The 18,441-nt window shown below is 38.6% G+C and overlaps 1 protein-coding gene across 5 annotated transcripts in view; it reads right to left on the bottom strand.

Moving 5' to 3' along the window:
• The window catches only part of TMCC1 (transmembrane and coiled-coil domain family 1), a 129,641-nt gene that overhangs the window by 101,894 nt on the left and 9,306 nt on the right, over positions 1–18,441 (bottom strand). For 3 of the 5 annotated variants that reach the window (XM_063121412.1, XM_063121413.1, XM_063121410.1), the window contains exons 2-3: positions 14,347–14,403; positions 9,575–10,291 (exon numbers count right to left, since the gene is read on the bottom strand). In XM_063121412.1, coding sequence (XP_062977482.1) covers positions 9,575–10,123 — 549 coding nt within the window. In that variant the 5' untranslated portion in view covers positions 10,124–10,291; positions 14,347–14,403. The remainder of the gene's footprint in view (positions 1–9,574; positions 10,292–14,346; positions 14,404–18,441) is intronic. The other 2 variants (XM_063121411.1, XM_063121414.1) reach the window with 2 other exon arrangements.

Here is an 18,441-nt window from a genome sequence, read left to right as displayed (position 1 = left end):
CTCCCTATATCTGGGGCATCTAAAGTTGTTTTTTTAATATTTGTACAATTTTTTTTTTTAAAAAATCCACATATCCTTTTCCCACTAATGAAGACCTGTATGGTTGAAACGTATTTGGGGATTTTTGTTTAATGTTTGATGTTTGTTTTCAGGTTTGGTTTTGGTTTAAGATTGCAATTTTTCATATTTCTGTTTCTTTCTGTTACTGGCCATTTCCTTTGTTCCAAGACCTTAAGCAGGCACATTCTTCAGAATTATGAGAATCTTTTATCCTATAGTTATTGCCATTTTTATGATGGAAGCAACTTACAACATATTGCTGTAGGTGTTGCTTTAGATTTAACCATTGTTTGAAAGAGTACTGAATGTGTACCACAATAAAATCCATGAAACAGTAAGTGCAACATTGTCATTCCAATTCCACAGTTAAGCAGCACCATGGAGAGAGTACGGTAAAAAGATGTGTCAAACTTTATACGTAAATATTTACAAGTTAAGCAGCTTATTACAAAATTTTAATTAGCATGCTTCCAGTGCTATAATAGGCTAATTTCTCAGTTTTTAAACAAAATCTGAAAGGCAGCAGCAGCTATATATAGAAAAAAAGTTTCAGGAATTTTGCCTAGGTTTTCTAAGAGTGAGCAGGCTCAGTACAGATGAAAGTTGCATACAGTGACTTGGCAACAAGAAGTTGGCTAAGATATATTCTGTAACTCCCTCCAGGATTTGTAAGCAAACGTCAAGCTCTGGGTTAAAACTGGCTTTAGATCCTGGATTTTCAGAAGTAATTCGCCATGGTTCCTGGATAGCAAATTACAGAAAACTATGGTAAATATTGACTTCCTGGTGAGTTTTTGTGAAGGGAGGAGAAAATTGTCCACATATGTTGCTTGAATGTATCCTAGCTCATTAAGTCATAACTTTGGGCTTCCTGTTATGTGCAAATGCAGCCACTGAGGCAACCCATGCAAAATGTCACAGTCTAGAAATGATCTACTTTGTCCATCACTAGTGTTAACATCTTATACTAAATGAAGACAAAGGCCATTCCAGTCCCTTAAATTAGGAAGAGAATTAAAAACAAGGTTAATCTCAAACAAGTTTTTGCTACTCTATTCTTTCTGATCCATTAAGCATATTACCTAACATCTTAAATAAGTATTTTGGTTCTAAATTCATTCATTCAACTTAGGTCATATTTATCATGTATTCTAATTATAGTAACCTTAAAACTGTTAGATTTTAAAACAGAAATAATGCATACTATTAACAGAAGATTCTTTGCAACCACAGAGAGAATAGGTTAGCAAAAATGCATCTGCAAGATGTTTTCCTACAGTGAGTACCACTAATTGAACATGCAGTACCCTCTGAATTTGGTGCACAATGTTTCTTCAGTGTAAGCTTCTGATACAGAAGCAGTTTGTGCACTGACTGAGGAGATGCATGAATTCTCCTTTGGGCCTTTTGGAGAGGAAGAACAAAATAAATGCAGAAACTAGCTTGCATTTGGCTTGTGGCATTTCTCCATAGTGCCTAAAGCTGCTCCAAGATTGATTTGCAGTTATGTAACTCACAGCCTATAACTTCCCAGGACTGTAGCTTGAGCAACTACTTGTAAGAACATGAGCTGGAGCCACTTGGCCTAGCTCTACAGTTTCTTGCTACACCCCCTTCATGCCCAAATAGATTGTTCTCCTGGCAACACCTACCACCCTGCTGACCCTTAAATATAGTCCATCTGCAGCATAAAGAGGACTTGCCCAAGCTGCACTGAAACTCTGACATCAAGGATAGCTTCTAATATATAGATGCCAATGGCTGTTTTCCAGACAGAGCAGGTCTTGGGTCAGCACAAGAATACATTTTGTGTGTATCCATACTAGAACTGGAGCATTATGACAATAGAACTGCAAGCTGTTGCATCAGACAAGAATTCACACTTCTATATGGTCTAATTTTTTATTTACTATATTTGCAGCCTGCCATTCTTTCAAAGAGCTCAGGATGATGTACATTTTATCCTCACAACTGATAACAAAAAAGTTAAAGGTGTGAACAATAAACAAGATTTAATACACTAATAAAAGCAGACTGTAAAAAGCACTTATATTAACAGAATCAATCGTGAAATCACACAATTAAAATGGTACAAAAAGAAAAGTGCTCACCAAACTTGATTGGCTTGGCCAGATTCTATTAATGTAAGTGCTCTTTACAATCTGCTTTTATTAGTATATTAAACCTTGTTTACTGTTCACACCCTTAACATTTTTGCTATCAATTGTATTGTTTTTCGGTTAAGGTTACCACTTTTTTGTTGTGCCCATTTTATCCTCACAACAATCCTATGAAGGTTAGGTTAAGAGATTGAGATCTTGGCCAAGTAACTCAGGGTGGCTTAGAGTTTTACCACGACTGCCAATATTGCAGAAAGAAGTGAACACGTTGGTAAACCAACAGCAAGAAAGTATGAAAACATTACATCTCCTCGTTTTGAGACCAAGATAACTGAGCTATTATGAAATAATAATGATATCCCCATATCATTGGGAGACAAATGTAGCGGCTTGCCTAAGGCCACCTTGTTTGTGACTAAAGATATTTCAACCAGGGACATCATAGCTCATATTCTTAGATTGCTGAATTGAACCAGTACAATAACCCAGTTCACATGATCACCACAGTTTAAACCAGCCACAGTGGCTTGTTTAAGCCATGGCAAGTGTCAGGAACCATTTATCTAATTGCCCATCCAGACTCATTTTGTCATACTTTCTGAACTTGGCCTGCATGGCTTGCTGGAGGGGGAGGGAGAACAACTCTCAAATAACACATGGCCTGTTACTGGCTTATTTTGAGGTTGTTTCCCCCTTAAATAAATTATGCTCCATGAGTTCGGATGCAATGACAAGCCATGCCCAGGTGAGTAATTAAGCAAATGAAGCCTGGCAGATGCTGCAGATTAAACAAGCCACCATGTCTCATTTAAGCCATAGTGATCATGCAAACTGGGCCAATACCAATTTTAAATTAGCTTCCCATTCTGAATTGCTTATTCTAATGTAGCTAGATGGCCTATTGAGTATGTTGTGCTATTTTAATTTCCAATCAGAAATACATTGTTTTAATAGTGAGCAGCAGGTGCTCAAATGAGTTCAATATGAAGAAACCAATGCATAGCAAGGCTACACCATGATAATGATGAATCCAGATCTTTCATGCTTATCATGTTTAAAATGTTCATGCAACATTTGTAATCTATATCAGTACATGCACTCTGCTCAGTTCAAAGCCATATCTTTTTAAAAAGTTATTGTGACCTCAAAATTTAGCATTTCACCAGTTTTTAAATGGAAAGTTTTTTTAATGGTGTCTACCTGGAACAATCCATTTGTATCCTTAGGAGAAAACTATGGCTTGGAGTCAAAACAAAATTGATTAATGTGAAAACTGCAAGGGATGTGAATCTAGTTTTAATCTAACAGGTTACTCCATCACACATTAGTCTAACAGGTTACACCATATTATATAGGATTTCAGCAAGGTTAGAGGGCCGAGTTTAAGAGACTACTATGAAACTAAAAGGAGGGGCAGTGTGCAAACTTGCAGCTTACAAATCATTGAGCAAATCCGAGCTGTTGTGTTTTAACATACAAATAAATGGCATATCCCTTGAATATATATGACTGGCATGGCCCTGAAAAAACCAACATTTCCTTGAAAGTCTTTGAGCAGATGCAGAAAAGGGAACACTATCAGCAACTCCTTTGAACACATGCTTTATATCCTGACTGGAGAGGAAAACATAGCATAAGCAAGACATAATGACTGAAACAGACTTAGTAGCAGCCCACAGAGATTATGCTACCTTTATTTTCTCCCACTGTGCAGAATTTCCAACTCAAATTTTCAAGATACTTTCCAGATTGTCCTCCTCTCCTGCATCCTATTAATGCAAAATGCCTGACCTTTACTACCCTTTTTCAAATCTTGAAAGGTCTGTGGTGGTATGGCATATTGTTTAAAGATAGTTACCATTTTGCTGAAAGCAAAATGAGTATTAGACAGGGGAAACACTATTTTTAATACGTGTACAGCACATGGTTAATTTTGGGTACTTTAAAAATGTCTAATAATTATAATAAAACTATCACACTCAGACAGTTCAATGGCTGTGGATTTTAGCCTTTCAGCAATGATATCTGCCACATATATGATCATATGTGTATAACTGCCAATAGCTTTAACATACACAACAGCAACTACATTCCAACTTTTTATTGGGCAAGGTGAATTTCTACTAACTCACATGGCATAAAGCAACTGTGGGGGGCCTGTTTATTGTCAATTGGTGTTTGGTGTTCCAGAGGGTGGCCACTGCCACACTAATTGCTCTACTACAGGTGCTCCTGCAGCGAACCTCTGGAGCATGTGGCACCTTCAGGATAAAACATGATCAGCTTCTGGATGAGAATACCCACTCTAATGTTTGTACATGCGACACTACACCTCAGTCATTAACACTGGAGAAGGTGCAAAGAAAGATTCTTTATTTCATATGTGACAATCCTGTTCTGTGGTCAAAGAGTTCTGGGACGAGATTTTCAGAGTTCTTTTTCTCATTCTGCAACAAACTCTCTGTCCTATTGCTAGCTTTTCTTATTATTAATCAAAATTCACTGGTTTCTTCATGTTATGCAGAACCCACTACTTTCTTGTTGACAGCTAGCTGCATGAATGGAACTAGCCAAAAACTGAAAAATGGCTACATGGTACACCAGGGGTGCAGAACCGCTTCCAGGCTGAAGGCCAAATTCTACTTTGGCTAAGTTTCCAAGGGGCCACATTCCAATGTTGGACAGGGCTGAAAGCAAAAGGGAGCAGGGCAAAAAAATAAAAGAAAATACCAGCGTAAAGTACTGCCAATAATAAAGAAACAGGAGAAGCATTTGAACCTTTTAAATGGGAATAAAGAGGGTGGGTTCAAGGGAGAGGCATGACCCTCTGGGAAACTCTAGGGCAGCAATGGGACCCAGGAGATTTGGCCTCCAGGCCTGAGGTTTTGCATCCCATGCTACAATATAGATAGATGGGCTGGGTTCACACAACTTGCTAACCCACCCAGTGTGGGCTGTTGTGGAACCATGGGTTATCATGATGTCTGAAAGCAGCACATTTTCCATGGAGCTGCTCGTTAACCATGCAGTGTGGCTTGTTAAACACCCTGAACAACCCATCAATAAGCCATGGGTTCTCAAGGTGGCTTGTTTGAGAAAAATGAAAAATGAACTGCATGGTTAACAAGCCACTGTGGAAAATTCAGACAACACAATAACCCACCCTGCAGAAACCGTACTGCATTCAGAGAACACATTAACTCACCATATGGAAAATGCACTGTGTTTAGCTAACCCAGCCCTAGATAGCTCAGGTCTAACACCTTGGCCTAATGGGAAAGTTAATGCACCAATTGAGACTGGTGAGAGGGACTACAAAACAAGATCACTTTCTGGAAATTTGGTTTTCATTTTTCTTATACAGATGAACCCTCTCCCCCTAGTTGTCTCATTCCTCTCACACTCTGATAAGGAACATATCAAGTTTTAAATGCACAATCTAAGCACTGTTGTAATGTTTTGTTAATTCAATAACTGTTTAGATTTTTTTTTAAAAAAAACCATATTGCTTTAAAACTAAATATTAAAAAAACTAAAAAAAAACATGTTTAGCCATATACAGTTAAAATTGTATATTCAGTACTTGGGATTAATTTTGAAAGATGTGTTTCAACTTGAAGGTACAAAGAGTTCTGCTTGTGTTACGTTTTTCTACTATAGACGTTTAGATTTTTATCAGCTCTTGGCACTATTAATTAGCCCAAAGTTCAGATACAAGGCAAGAGTCAAACATCACTGCACAAGAATGCAGACCACCAGACAACAAAGGTTTTAATACACAGAGAAATGAACTATAAGGTTGGTGGAATTAGGAGATACTGATCTGAAGCATGATGTAGGGATTTTTTTGTTGATGATGTTTTTGGTTTTTACACTTCGAAATTAAAGCCACAAGATCTAGACATCAGCAGATTTCCTTAGTATCTTATGCCTAATGGCATTATTCATTCTTAGGCAGGGGGAAGTTCTTCAGCAGAATTATTTCAATTATGTCTAACATAAGCTGTAATTGCATGGATCTTTTGCTAGTGTAATTGAAAACTACAAGGCAGACTAACTGAGCAGTGTAAGACTCAAGACTCTAGCCAGGTGAATTTCGCCAAACACAATGCTCAATTAATTATCATCAGGGCTAGGAAAAAAGTGGCTTTACAGAAGAGTAAAGAGGTCACCATTACCTACAACTCTGCTCCTCATTGCTCTCGCTCTCTCACCTCTAGATTTTGGAAGCAGCAGACAAAACTGCCTTGCTTGTAATTAATGATACCATAAGACCTAGTTATTAGGTGCCTAGATATTTCATGCAAGTACATCCCAAACTTCACCCATAACTGAAGTGGATATGCTAGGGAGCAGGAAAAAGAGTAATTTCCTCTTACCAGCAATTCAATTTAGCCTCTGAGAACTGGGAAATTATAATTCTCTGCGACAGAAGCATGTGCAGGTGGGGACATATGTCAGGCTCACATGCAGCAACAACTGTGCACTTTCCACGTATACATTGACAGGGTTCGCATTACACAATAACCTACCATGTACAGCCAGCCATGGTGGGTTGTCGCCAACAAGCCACTGAGAATCCATGGCTTGTTGTAGGGTTGGTCCAAACCCAGGAGAACAATTTTACCTTGGGTTGCCAGAACTGGCTACAGAGACACATAGCAAGAATGGCAAAAAAGTCCATGCAGCTCTTTGTGATCTCGCTGGTGCAGCTCCAGTGCCTGTGACTGCCCCTCCACTGATGCCCAAAGGGCACTTTGGACTGACCATCATTTGCTCGACACCTGTTTTAAATTTTTTTTTAAAGGGCTTTGAGAGTAGACCATTTTTTAAAAAATCTTTTTCCTGTTCTTTCACAAGTGTGCAAGAGTGCAGATTCACCTGTCCAATGTATGTAGCCTTGCCTTGTCAATTTCCTTCTATGTTTCAGTTCAAAAACAGCACCAAAACGGAGAAGTAGGTGCACCAAAAGCACGGGGGTAGGGGACAGCACACAGTATATTACCAATGAAATCCTCTCACTATTGAACTGACACTTGTCAGAGTCCTTCTCCAATTCAACCCTTCCTCAAGTCTCCAACAAGTCCAGGAAGGAGAGATATTGGTGTCCAGAACAGCTACTGTTGCAATTACTATGTCAGTTCAATGCTAAAAAGAGGATTTCACTGCCAAGCTGGAAATATTGTCCCCCTCCCTCACTGCTCTCACATCCCCCCCCCATTTTTCACTGTTTCTCAATTGTACAAATTGTTTCCTCTTCACGATTAGTATTATCTCCCCCTGCCCCAATTCTTGGCAACTGTGCACAAATTAGCTTACATGCAGTATCACTGTGTCAATTTCCTTGTTTGTTACCTACTCCACTCCCTTTAACAGTTGAAACATACAAGGAAATTGATGATGCAGGACAAGTGAAAATGTGCTCTTGCACACTTGTGAAGAAACCAGGGGGACGGGACCAAAGCATCCCCATTTGTGTACTCCCTACACACTGAAAAGAAAAAAGGTGGCAAACAAAAAGGGGTAGCAATCAGAGCGGGGCAAGACAAGGATTACAGGAAAACAAAAAAAGAAAAAGAGTTAAAAAGCAGCTTCCCTCACTGCTGGCCTTCTGTCCCATTTCAGCCTCCTATAGTTGTTTTCCATAAACAAAAAATACCCAGAGGATGAAACATAGAACTGGCCATCACATTTAGCTTAGTCATTAGTCAGCCTTGCATCAACCAACTATCCCAGCTCCTAGCCAGAATTCTTTATCACTCAGGATTAGGTTTTCCTTTAGCCCCTTTTATGCCAACACATAACTTCTCCTATACTTTAGGCCTCAGCTTTTCCTATGCACCCCCTTATTTACCCATGTCCTGCATTCATTATCTTTTTTGCCTGTTTCTTCAGCTCTTTCTCCTCCACCTTTTCTCAAGGCCACCGCTGTCCTTGTTGCTCTGCACCCTGCCCTTAACTTCCATAAACCATGACTCACTCAGCTCTTCATTTCCACAGCTCTTCTTGTACTTGGAAGAATTGTGAAGTTTTAGATTCCACCATAATGACTTCTAATTTCACTCATTGACAGTCTGAAAATATTTCATTTCATTTTACCAGCACTTATATTGTTAGCAATCTTTCCAAGGTTTCACAGCAGTTCAGCCACCAGTGACCAGAGTTTTCACCAACATCAGTGCAACATGAAAACCCTTTGTACCATTCAATGTAGTTCTGGAACAGCAAGCGTGGAAAGCAGGACTCATTAACTGTACCTAGCAGAACTGAATATGGCCATAAATTTGGTACAGTCATTCACAACAGTTCTATTTCTTGATTTCAACAATAGAGAGAAGAATCATTCCCAACAACACAATATACAGAAATCTCTATAGACACCGCTTCACATCGGAGTCAGATTTATTTAATTTAATTTATTGAAACATTTGTATCCTGCCCTATATCACAGATTGTAAATATTGAATACTGAGATCTAAGTTCATCTGACAAAATATTGAGATTGAACTGTCTTACATTCAGTAGAATTTTTCTTCATCTTCTGAATAGCTTCATTTCTAATTTGGTGTGCAAAAAAATCTTTACTAACTTTTCCCATCCTTTTTTCTGTAAGTTATTTTTAACAGTTTATAAACCACAATTTCAACCTAAGTCATTATTTTAATCAGATTACGTTTCCTGCTTTGAGAGCACCCAGTACATTATTCTTATACAATTATTCCAAGCTAAAAATGGTCTAGGTAAAATCAGAAAGTTGTTTTTGAGACTGGTGTACATTCCAAGGCATATTCAGTATTCTTAAATTAGGAATTCAACAAAATTCAAGATACAAGTCAGATTAGATACTTTTCTTTGATCCACTAACTTAGTTATTCAAGAATATGCACTAGAATGCCAACACTACACACAACTCATCACCAAAAACATTTTCACATCAAGGTTAACAACATTAACCTGTACAGTTGCAATTTCATATTACAGTTGAACTGCTGGGCTACTTTATACAGATCCATGTATCTTAAATTTAATCCAATGCTAGATTTACTGGAGAGAGAAAAAAAATCAATTCTTGGAACAGTTTTACTACCTTCAAAGTAGTCCAACTGGGAAGTTCTTACTACTTCCATAAGCTAAATAGCTTCCAGAAATACAAATGCAAGTCAGCACCTACAATTCTCAATTGCCAATAAGCTGAATTAAAGTGGTGGTTCGCTGTCATCTCCTCTTATTGACAACGCAGTAGCAAGCTTATATTTTTATATGTTCTTTTAGTCAAGTGCATGCCTCTCAAGATTTTTTTTTTTTTTGCTCTGGCTCTTACTTTATCAGTCAGTTTTATTTTTAAAGAGGCACTTTAGAATCTGGCAACATATTTTACTATAAACAGAACTCACCCGCTCTGCCGATGCAATCTCTTCACCAGCTAGGCAAACAGGAGAGGCCATCTCCAGCACCGACAAATTAGTAGGGGCATCAGTAGTTGATGAGGATCTAGGCCGGCATGAATGAATATCCTGGATAGACTTTCTGTTGATCTGGGGGCTTCCCTTTGGCGGATCTGACTTGCCCCGCTTACTATGGAGGCTTGTTCCTCTCTTCATTTTAGGTGGCACTCTGATTTGCTGGAGAACTCTGTTTAGAGCTGTAGGGTGGGTAGAGACACCATCAATTTCAGCACAGATGTTTTGGTTTTCCAATTCCATTTCAGGCTCCATATCAATCTGAGCTTGCTGAACATCATGGGGAGACACTGAAGACCTCCTACGTTGATGCTGGAAGAGGTGCTTCAAGCCTTGACCAATCACATTAATGTTCTCAAAGGCATTGTGGGTAATTTTCGACAGTTTTTGCTCTGACTCATGCTGCCTTTTGGTCTCTGGATCTTGAGACTTGCCTCCAAGGTCAGGGTCATCATAGAGTTGTTCACCACCAGATGGCTCCATCAGATGACACCAAACAAGTTTGTTTAACAAGTCAAACACAGATGCCCTGTGTCTTTAAATTTTGTGGGGTTTTTTTTGCTAAAAATGCCAAGATTGTCAGCCAATAAGTGTGCAATTGCTTCAAGAGTGAATACACATGCAGCTGTGCCACGCTGGTCTCATGCTTATCTAATGTTAAAAAAAAAACACCCAAAAATTACACATCATGCATAGATTAAGATAATCCATGTGAAAACATGCAGTTAGTTTACCCTCCCCTAACCCAAGCTACAAAAGTGCACTGCACCTTATTATGTTAGATAAAGCACTTATCCCCATATTATTCAAAGCAAGACCAATGAAGCCTAACATATAGCTCTGTATTTCCAATGAAATACTCATTACCGCAAATATTTTAGCAAACCACAAAATATCTGCTTTCAGGCAGGGACTGGATGCTGTATAGCCTGGGCTGAAAGACATTGTAGTTACCAAGACCACTAGCAAAGACTCTCTGAGCTGAAATGTCTAAAAGGGACTTTTTAGACAAGCAGCAGAATAGCAGAACAGCACAATGTACCCTAGTTCAGATTCATAGGAACAGATAATACAGCCTGATCCCTTAAGCATATAACTTCATATAGGACAAACAGGCAAGCTGTTACAATTGTATCACACTGCAAGACCATAGGCAGGAAAGTAGGCAAGAGAATCCAAAGCAACACCCCTAGAAGGGGACCATTAACTGGAAGTAACAATAAGTGCAGAAAGTTTTATACACTTGTGATCAAGAGGATCACATGCAAATGTTGTGTAAGATTATAAACCAGTTCATACAATTAAGCTTTCAGTCTTGGCAGAATCAGCAGACTTAAAGGAAGTACGTAAATGTTTGTTATGTTTAGGATTGGGGAAAATACCCAACAGAGCACAGTTAGAGCCATTATGATGCCCATGGCACTTGTGGAACTACATATATTTGATCTTGTTTAGGATCCCTGTTTTGCCAGTCTTAATACTTTAGCAACCTTTCATCCATATTGCCCAATGTGATGGGAATCAGAACTACAGCTTATTTCAAATATTTGGCCTTGCTATTCCTGATAAAAAGTAAATATTGCCAATACAAGAATTGTAGCACCTTTGCTACCCATACTGGACACACTGTGCAATATGGTGTCAAATATGGAAATAAAACCAAGAACCTAGAACTATAATTTAAATCTTGCACTAGGGCTGATCATGATTTAAATCACTTCTCTGAAGGATTCAATTTTAATGGTTGAAAACGCAGTGAAGAAGTTTCTATTTAATCATCATTTTTAGTAGAAATACATTATTGTTTAATATAACCTTAATACATATTCAAAGATGTAGGTTTCATTAGATGTAGGTTTCATACACTAAGCAATTATTCTGAATTGTTTTCAGATTAATGTTCATAAAAATGGGATGATAATTTGGTCATTTTAGTACTAAAGCAGAATGAAATTGTGAAGTCATTCAGGAGGAGAACCAGTTCCAACTTTTCTATTAATTATGATTTTTTTTTGTCATGATGTGCCAGAATCATTACCACCAAACAGGCTTTTAAATTGTACCAATAAGATTGTTCATTCTTCTGGTTAATTTTCTTCAACAAACAACATTCAAAAACATGCACATAAATTGTGGGGTGGTTAACTATTTCAGTTTTTAGATAAATGTAAAGTTCTTTTTTAAAAATTAATAGAATTAAGGCAATTTCAACCACAGCAGGAACAGAAACAAAATATTCCCAAATGGGGTCTCTTTTACAGCCTGCTACTGCTATGGTAGGTATATCCCTTCTACCGTGGAGGATACCTGCAGCAGAAGTTTCCTCAGGAGTCAGGACTGCATGAAAATTGGTTCACTTTTGGTTTCACTTTCTATTATGCTTGCCTATCCCTTGCATTTATATCCAAACTCCTCTTCCTTGTTCAGATCTACCATCTCTCCAAATTCTCTATTCATTGACCTTTTCCATCTTTGCACTTAAAGAGAGGCAAGGCAGAGAGAGAGAAAGAGAGTGAGAGAGAGAGAGAGAGAGCGTGCGCACACACATGCAATTCTGTACAACACCTGCAGTACAGAATATGATTGATAAGGTTACCTCCCATCTCCATAAACTGCTGTTAACATATTCGTAAAATATAATTAGAAGTTGTATAGTTAGTATTCATAATATCTTTGACGTTGGTTTTATTTTACTAAAAGTTTTAAGAAAACTTTTAATTTTCTTAATTAATGTTCATAATGTTCAGTTTTAATTTTTAAAAAAATCTAATTTAAGTCAAAAACAGATTTTTATTGGGGGGGAAAAAGCATTGATTTTTATCAACCCTGTCTTGCACATTCTGTTACTTGACTAGACATTAGGATGCCATTACTTTGCCTAACACAAATGTGCCTAGACTGTAAAGTGTGTGTGGGGGGTGGGATAGTATAAATTTGGAAAGTTAAGGATTCCTCTAATATTAATTCTTATCAGTAGTTTACATGAATATGCAATAGCTTACATAAATATGATAATACAGGGACTTCTTTTTGTAAACCGCCCAGAGAGCTTCGGCTATTGGGCGGTATAGAAATGCAATAAATAATTAAATGATAAATAGTGGCATAATTTTGTGAAGCACACAACTAGTGATAAGAAGCAGGCTTCATGACATATTTTTGTTTGGTCATCAATGTTTAATTATAATAAGTCCTTACTCTACAGAGGCACAAATAATGAGACAGAGAACAACTGTGCACCAAAAAATAATAAGCTTATATATTTGGACAGATTGAAATGAACTCTCTCAATTGTTTAAAAGGAAATTCTATATAGATTGCATAACTCCAAACTAGGTGCTATTGGTACTCCCATTAATGAGCCTTAAACCATGGAGTAGAAACTGAAGAACTGCAGAGAGATTCAGATTTGGTGTGATTCAAGGGACCACGTACATAAGCTATGTAAGATTATTAAACTATATCATATAGATGAAGAACAGAAAGTGGGGTTACAGATCTAATCACTTTCCAAAGGCTATTGCTAATTTCAAGAATTAGCCATCAAGGTCATCTGGTAGCAGTGAATGAACTCTGTGGGAAATCCCTGAAATTTGATGATGATTACATGTTCAAAAGCCAGCATTCAGAAATATCAGTTTGGAACTAAAGAAATCTCAGTAGTGCAGAATCATGCAGATATTCATAGGGTGGATGGATTGATCCTCGGGTTATGAAATTGGCATTAATGTACCATCAGTTATAATCAGGGCTTTGTCCAGTTGTTATCTACTCTTACTTCATGACTGTCACTGTACATTAGAAAGATTTGAGGGTTATTACATGATAACATTCAACCATGTTTCAACTACAACATGGAATTCATAAGCCACTGTGGCTGTGATCATGTTGAATTTCCATCCAAATCTATTTTTTAAACATTTTAAACAGGCAGATTTTCCCCTTGTGATTGTAGAGAAATGTTTTAAAACCTGAAAAAGAATTTGCCAATGGTACTAGACCTGAGGTAAGGTAGGAGAAGGTTTCAATGCCTACTGAGTGGTAATCTCATGTGCATAGCGTGATCAGCTGTTACGTGTAAAGATTTCCCCATAGGTACCAAAGTGTACTGAGCTACAAATTTCCAGCTTGACATAGAAGAGACAATAGATTCTGTAGCCATTGTAACAGCCCTTTTCATACAACACTTTTCCTACAGGGATCTCACTATGCAGCTATTTCAAAAGTCACCACACGCTGGGAGAAAATGTATTGCATTTGTGGGTAATGAACCAAATGGCAACTAAAGCCTGCTTCTGTAATTTATTTCTACTGTGAATCAGAACTTCTCTCATGCCCCCAAACATTCTATTTGCTTGCTTTACCCCTCAACAGGTTTTCCTCAAATTCTGAATATACAAATATTTTTAGTACAAAGATCTTTTCTCTAGAAGGCTTTGAAAGATTCTATAAGGTAAGAACAAAGTCTGTAAGTTTAATACAGGGACTTCTTCTTTTTTACTAGAACTCATGTACAAGTTTATTTTAATAAAACAGCACATATTCCAGAAGACGGAACTAACTGCAAAATTCCATATATTGAGACAGTGAACAACATATTTATGGACATTACAACTTACTCTAGAATCCTTTCAGCTAGAATACTGCATATGAGACTTTCAAGAAAGAGAAAAGATACCACTTTAAAATAAAAAGAAGGTACTTACCTCCACCACTTATCCTTAAACATGACTGGCTGGTGGGGCTCCTCTGTCAAACAGCAGCTTTGGGGGGAAAATTCAGACAAATATTACAACAGAAACTTACACATCAGAAGAATGCAACATATTGAGCGAATTTAAGTCAAACTTTGTGTTATGCTCCAAGTTATGGCTGGCCTCAGCATCATTAATAGTCATCAAGCAGGGACCAGAGAAATATAATGGCTCCCATGCACCTGCTGCCGTCCACGTTCTGCTGAACTTCAGCTTCCATGGTCCTGCCCCTATTCTGTCTCTACAGACAAAAAGAACTTGCCATAGTCAAAATTGGATACTGCAAGCTGAACCTTCCAAATACTCAGTTATTCAAGAACAGATTTGCTGTAGTGAAGTAAGCTTCAATCATAAGTTATAATGACAAAAACTAAACTGCCTTTTTCTTTCATTAAATATTCTCTCTCTCCCTCTCTCAAGCTGGCTGTTTTAAAAGTAATAGCTGAATAAGTTCCAGCATTAACAAATACAGCAGCAGCAACATGAAAAAAGAATTAAAATTTAATTAAACGCATGCTGGTCCAAGTTACAATGTTAAATTTTAAGACTGTTTTGTTAAAAGCATCAAGAGTCCGGTAACACACAGTCCTTCCAGAGACCACTTTAAAGAGCTCCTTTATCACCCAACTAGTTCCTTGCCCCCGTAAGTCAGATAAAACCACTGAAAGAAGTTTTGTTCAGAAAAGAAAAAGGAATAAAGAGTGTTTTGTAGATGTATATCCATTACATTATTGCTTAGCCAAGTGGTTGCACTAAAATTAATTCCACATTATAATGGTCAACCCTGGTTGACCAAAAAGAAAAGGGAGTCGCCCTCACGTAGAGAAGGTAAGAAAGAGGACCTAAGAAATATGGTTCAATTTCCTATATTGACATTAACAAGGAGTACATCTGCATCCCACCATTTCTCTAAGAATCTGGTGTGCCATACTGAGTAATATTGAGCTCAGAAGTCTCCAGTTCAAATTGGACTTGTACCATTAACCCATCAGATGCCCTTAGGGAGCCATCTCACATCCCCTAAACAGTGTCTGGGGGAAACATAAGATTGTTCTGTATTCTGGCTCCAAACTCGGGAGTCAGGAAACCAGGCTCCCCACCCCTCCCCCAAAACAGAGTGTAGACATGTGGAAAAGGAGACACTCCTGTGGCGCAGAGAAGGGAGATCAAAGGATCAATTTAGATTTGTGGCTAAGGGGCTATGAGATATCCCCATACTCTTCCAGCCTCCTTCCCTCCCCGTTATCACCCATCTAGCTAAAATACAGAGTAGGAGGCATGAGGCACATCCTTCTCTGCTTTGGATACCCTTAAGCCTCTAGGTTCAGGAGCCTACAAGTGTGCAGCACGCACCCCATAGGATTACACCCTTAAGTCAAGATAATACCACTGTTATTATCTTACATGGCTGTTGTAAGGATTATGAAGATGAGTTATGTGAAGCACTTTGAACATGGCAAGAAATACTAATTCAGAACTACCTGAAAGCTCTATGACCAAGGAGATTTGATCCTGGTTCACTGTAATAAAACCTAGCCCTTAAATCACAAATCTAAATTGATCATTTGATTTGTAATGTATAAATGCATATGCTTTAATATAAATCAGTGGAATATCTCATCATTCCACAAATACTTTGCCACAACAGAAAGTAGTATCCGGAGGTTGCATACTGAGATTGATATTTCCAGTCTACACAGGCAATATAATATTGGTGCTTTTATTTCCACACTTTGCTCACTGCTGTATTTGTGATGACTATGGAGAGAAATATAGTTGCTTCATTTAGGAAGTTTACCTACTAAAAAGTTGTCAGAATATGGATTTGTTAGAGCCAGCACAATTGCTGTATTTCATTTTAGTCTTCCACCTACCTGTCTTGACAACTAAGACCCTGTTCAGATAATACGCTAAGCCATGGTGGTCAAGCATTTTGAATTAAACATTATGGCTTAGCGTGTCATGTGAACCATGCCTAACCATGGTGGCTACATAACCACAGTTTAAACACACTCACTAATCATTTGCAACAAAACCTAGACTTACCTTATAGTCCGTGACAGAGGAGGGAAGATCTCGTGTTGTGATTAATGCGAGATCCCGCCTCCGTTTACACATGAGGCACAACAACCTCAGGAAGAGAGGTGTCGCGCCTGCCATTTTTTTAATTTTTAAAGTGGACGGAATGCATGAACGCACGTGCACTAAAGATAAGTTTTTTTAAAAAAATTAAACTATTTCCCTGCTCCCCCCATGCTAATCCCGCTGGGCGCAGCGCGGCTCCCGGCTCTGCGTGAGTAATTGCGTGGAGCCGGGTCAAACCGCAGCAAAGGGCCACATGTTCCACAGTCTTGGGCTCAGCCCGGGACCGCAAAAAAAGCGGGCCCAAAGGGGAGGGCTCTATCCCGGGGCAAGGGAGGGATGATCCCTCCCTGATCCCAGGATCCCCTGTGCGTCATGTGGACACACAGGGACGATCCCGGGGTTCGCCCCATGATAAAGCCCGGTCTAGCTAAGCCCTTAGTGTGTCATGTAAGCTCCCTCCTTGATGGGCTTTCGGAAGCAGGCTAAAACTTGTTTGTTCCAGCAGGCCTTTGGAGAATAATCTGCCGCACTCCCCATGTATGTTAATGACTTATAATTTTGTTGTGTTTTTTTTTAAAAAAAACATTTTTTTTTATATACAATGTACGTTTTAAACTTTGTAAGGCCGCCTTGAGGCCCAGTATTGGGCAAAAGGTGGGATACAAATAAATATAATAATAATAATCTGAACAGGGTCAAACCTTCACTATATCTTGTATACTGAGCTTTCCAGACTAAAGTGCTTAGTGGTTTCTTTGCCAGGGGATGGTGGTCCTTAAAATAACACTGAATTTGTATAGCTGCCTTTAGATTCAAATGCACTGGATATAACTTGTGGTGGTTTTCATTGTTAACAGAAGTTACTATCATGGTTTTAATTTTTGCGAACCGCCCAGAGAGCTTCGGCTATTGGGTGGTATAAAAATGTAATAAATAAATAAATACTAAGCTACCAAGAGGGGCAGCCTTTGAAGATGGTTCGGAAGCTGCAGCTTGTGCAAAATGGTGCGGCCAGATTGATAACCGGAACCAGAATGTTCGAGCATATAAAACCAGCTCTGGCTCACTTGCATTGGCTGCCTATACGTTCCTGAGCCCAATTCAAGGTGCTGGTTTTAACCTATAAAGCCTAGTAAACTGCCCAGAGAGCTTCGGCTATGGGGCAGTATATAAATGCAATAAATAAATTACACGGCTTCGGACCACAATACCTGACGGAATGCCTCTCCCGACATGAACCTACCCATACACTATGCTCAACATTTAAGATCCTCCTCTAAGTGCCTACTCCGAGGGAAGCTCAGAGGATGGCAACACCTTTTCAGTGGTGGCCCCCCAATTGTGGAATGATCTCCCCGACGAGGCTCACCTGGGGCCAACATTGTTATCTTTGCAGTGCCAAGTCAAGACTTTTCTCTTCTCCCAGGCAGTTAACAACATATGCTGAGGTGTTTTTTTTAAAACTGACACCAAAATATTGTTGGTTTTATGCTTCTGATGGTTTTAAATTTTTGTATATTTGTTTTTAATGTTCACTGTTTTTAACTTTTGTAAACCGCCCAGAGCGCTTCCGCTATGGGGTTGTATATAAATGTAATAAATAAATAAATAGTACAACAGAATGAAATATTCACTTCCTTAGAGCACAGGTAACAACAGGAATGGACAACCCAGTTCCCAAAATCACCTTTTTGCACCACACTGCCAAATTTCAGCAGCAAATCACCACTTTTCCATTGTACTGGCAACCACTAGTTACGTGGTGCATACGTGGGCACTAAGCTGGGAAGGGCTTTGCAGAACAGATTATTTGCAACAAGCAAGAGACTCTGATGTCCTAAACAACCTGCATATGCATATTTCTTGTGCATGTGTGGACGTTATTTTATTTAGTCCTAGGTTGCAAATTGAGACTACAAGTCTCAAATGCAAGAGCAAGATGCATTTCTGCCTCTAGGGGAC

Source organism: Elgaria multicarinata, chromosome 3 (genome assembly GCF_023053635.1).
Source record: "Elgaria multicarinata webbii isolate HBS135686 ecotype San Diego chromosome 3, rElgMul1.1.pri, whole genome shotgun sequence".
Taxonomy (NCBI): domain Eukaryota; kingdom Metazoa; phylum Chordata; class Lepidosauria; order Squamata; family Anguidae; genus Elgaria; species Elgaria multicarinata.
The sequence above is the reverse complement of the archived record's forward strand: the minus strand, read 5'-3'. Positions and strand labels throughout refer to the sequence as shown.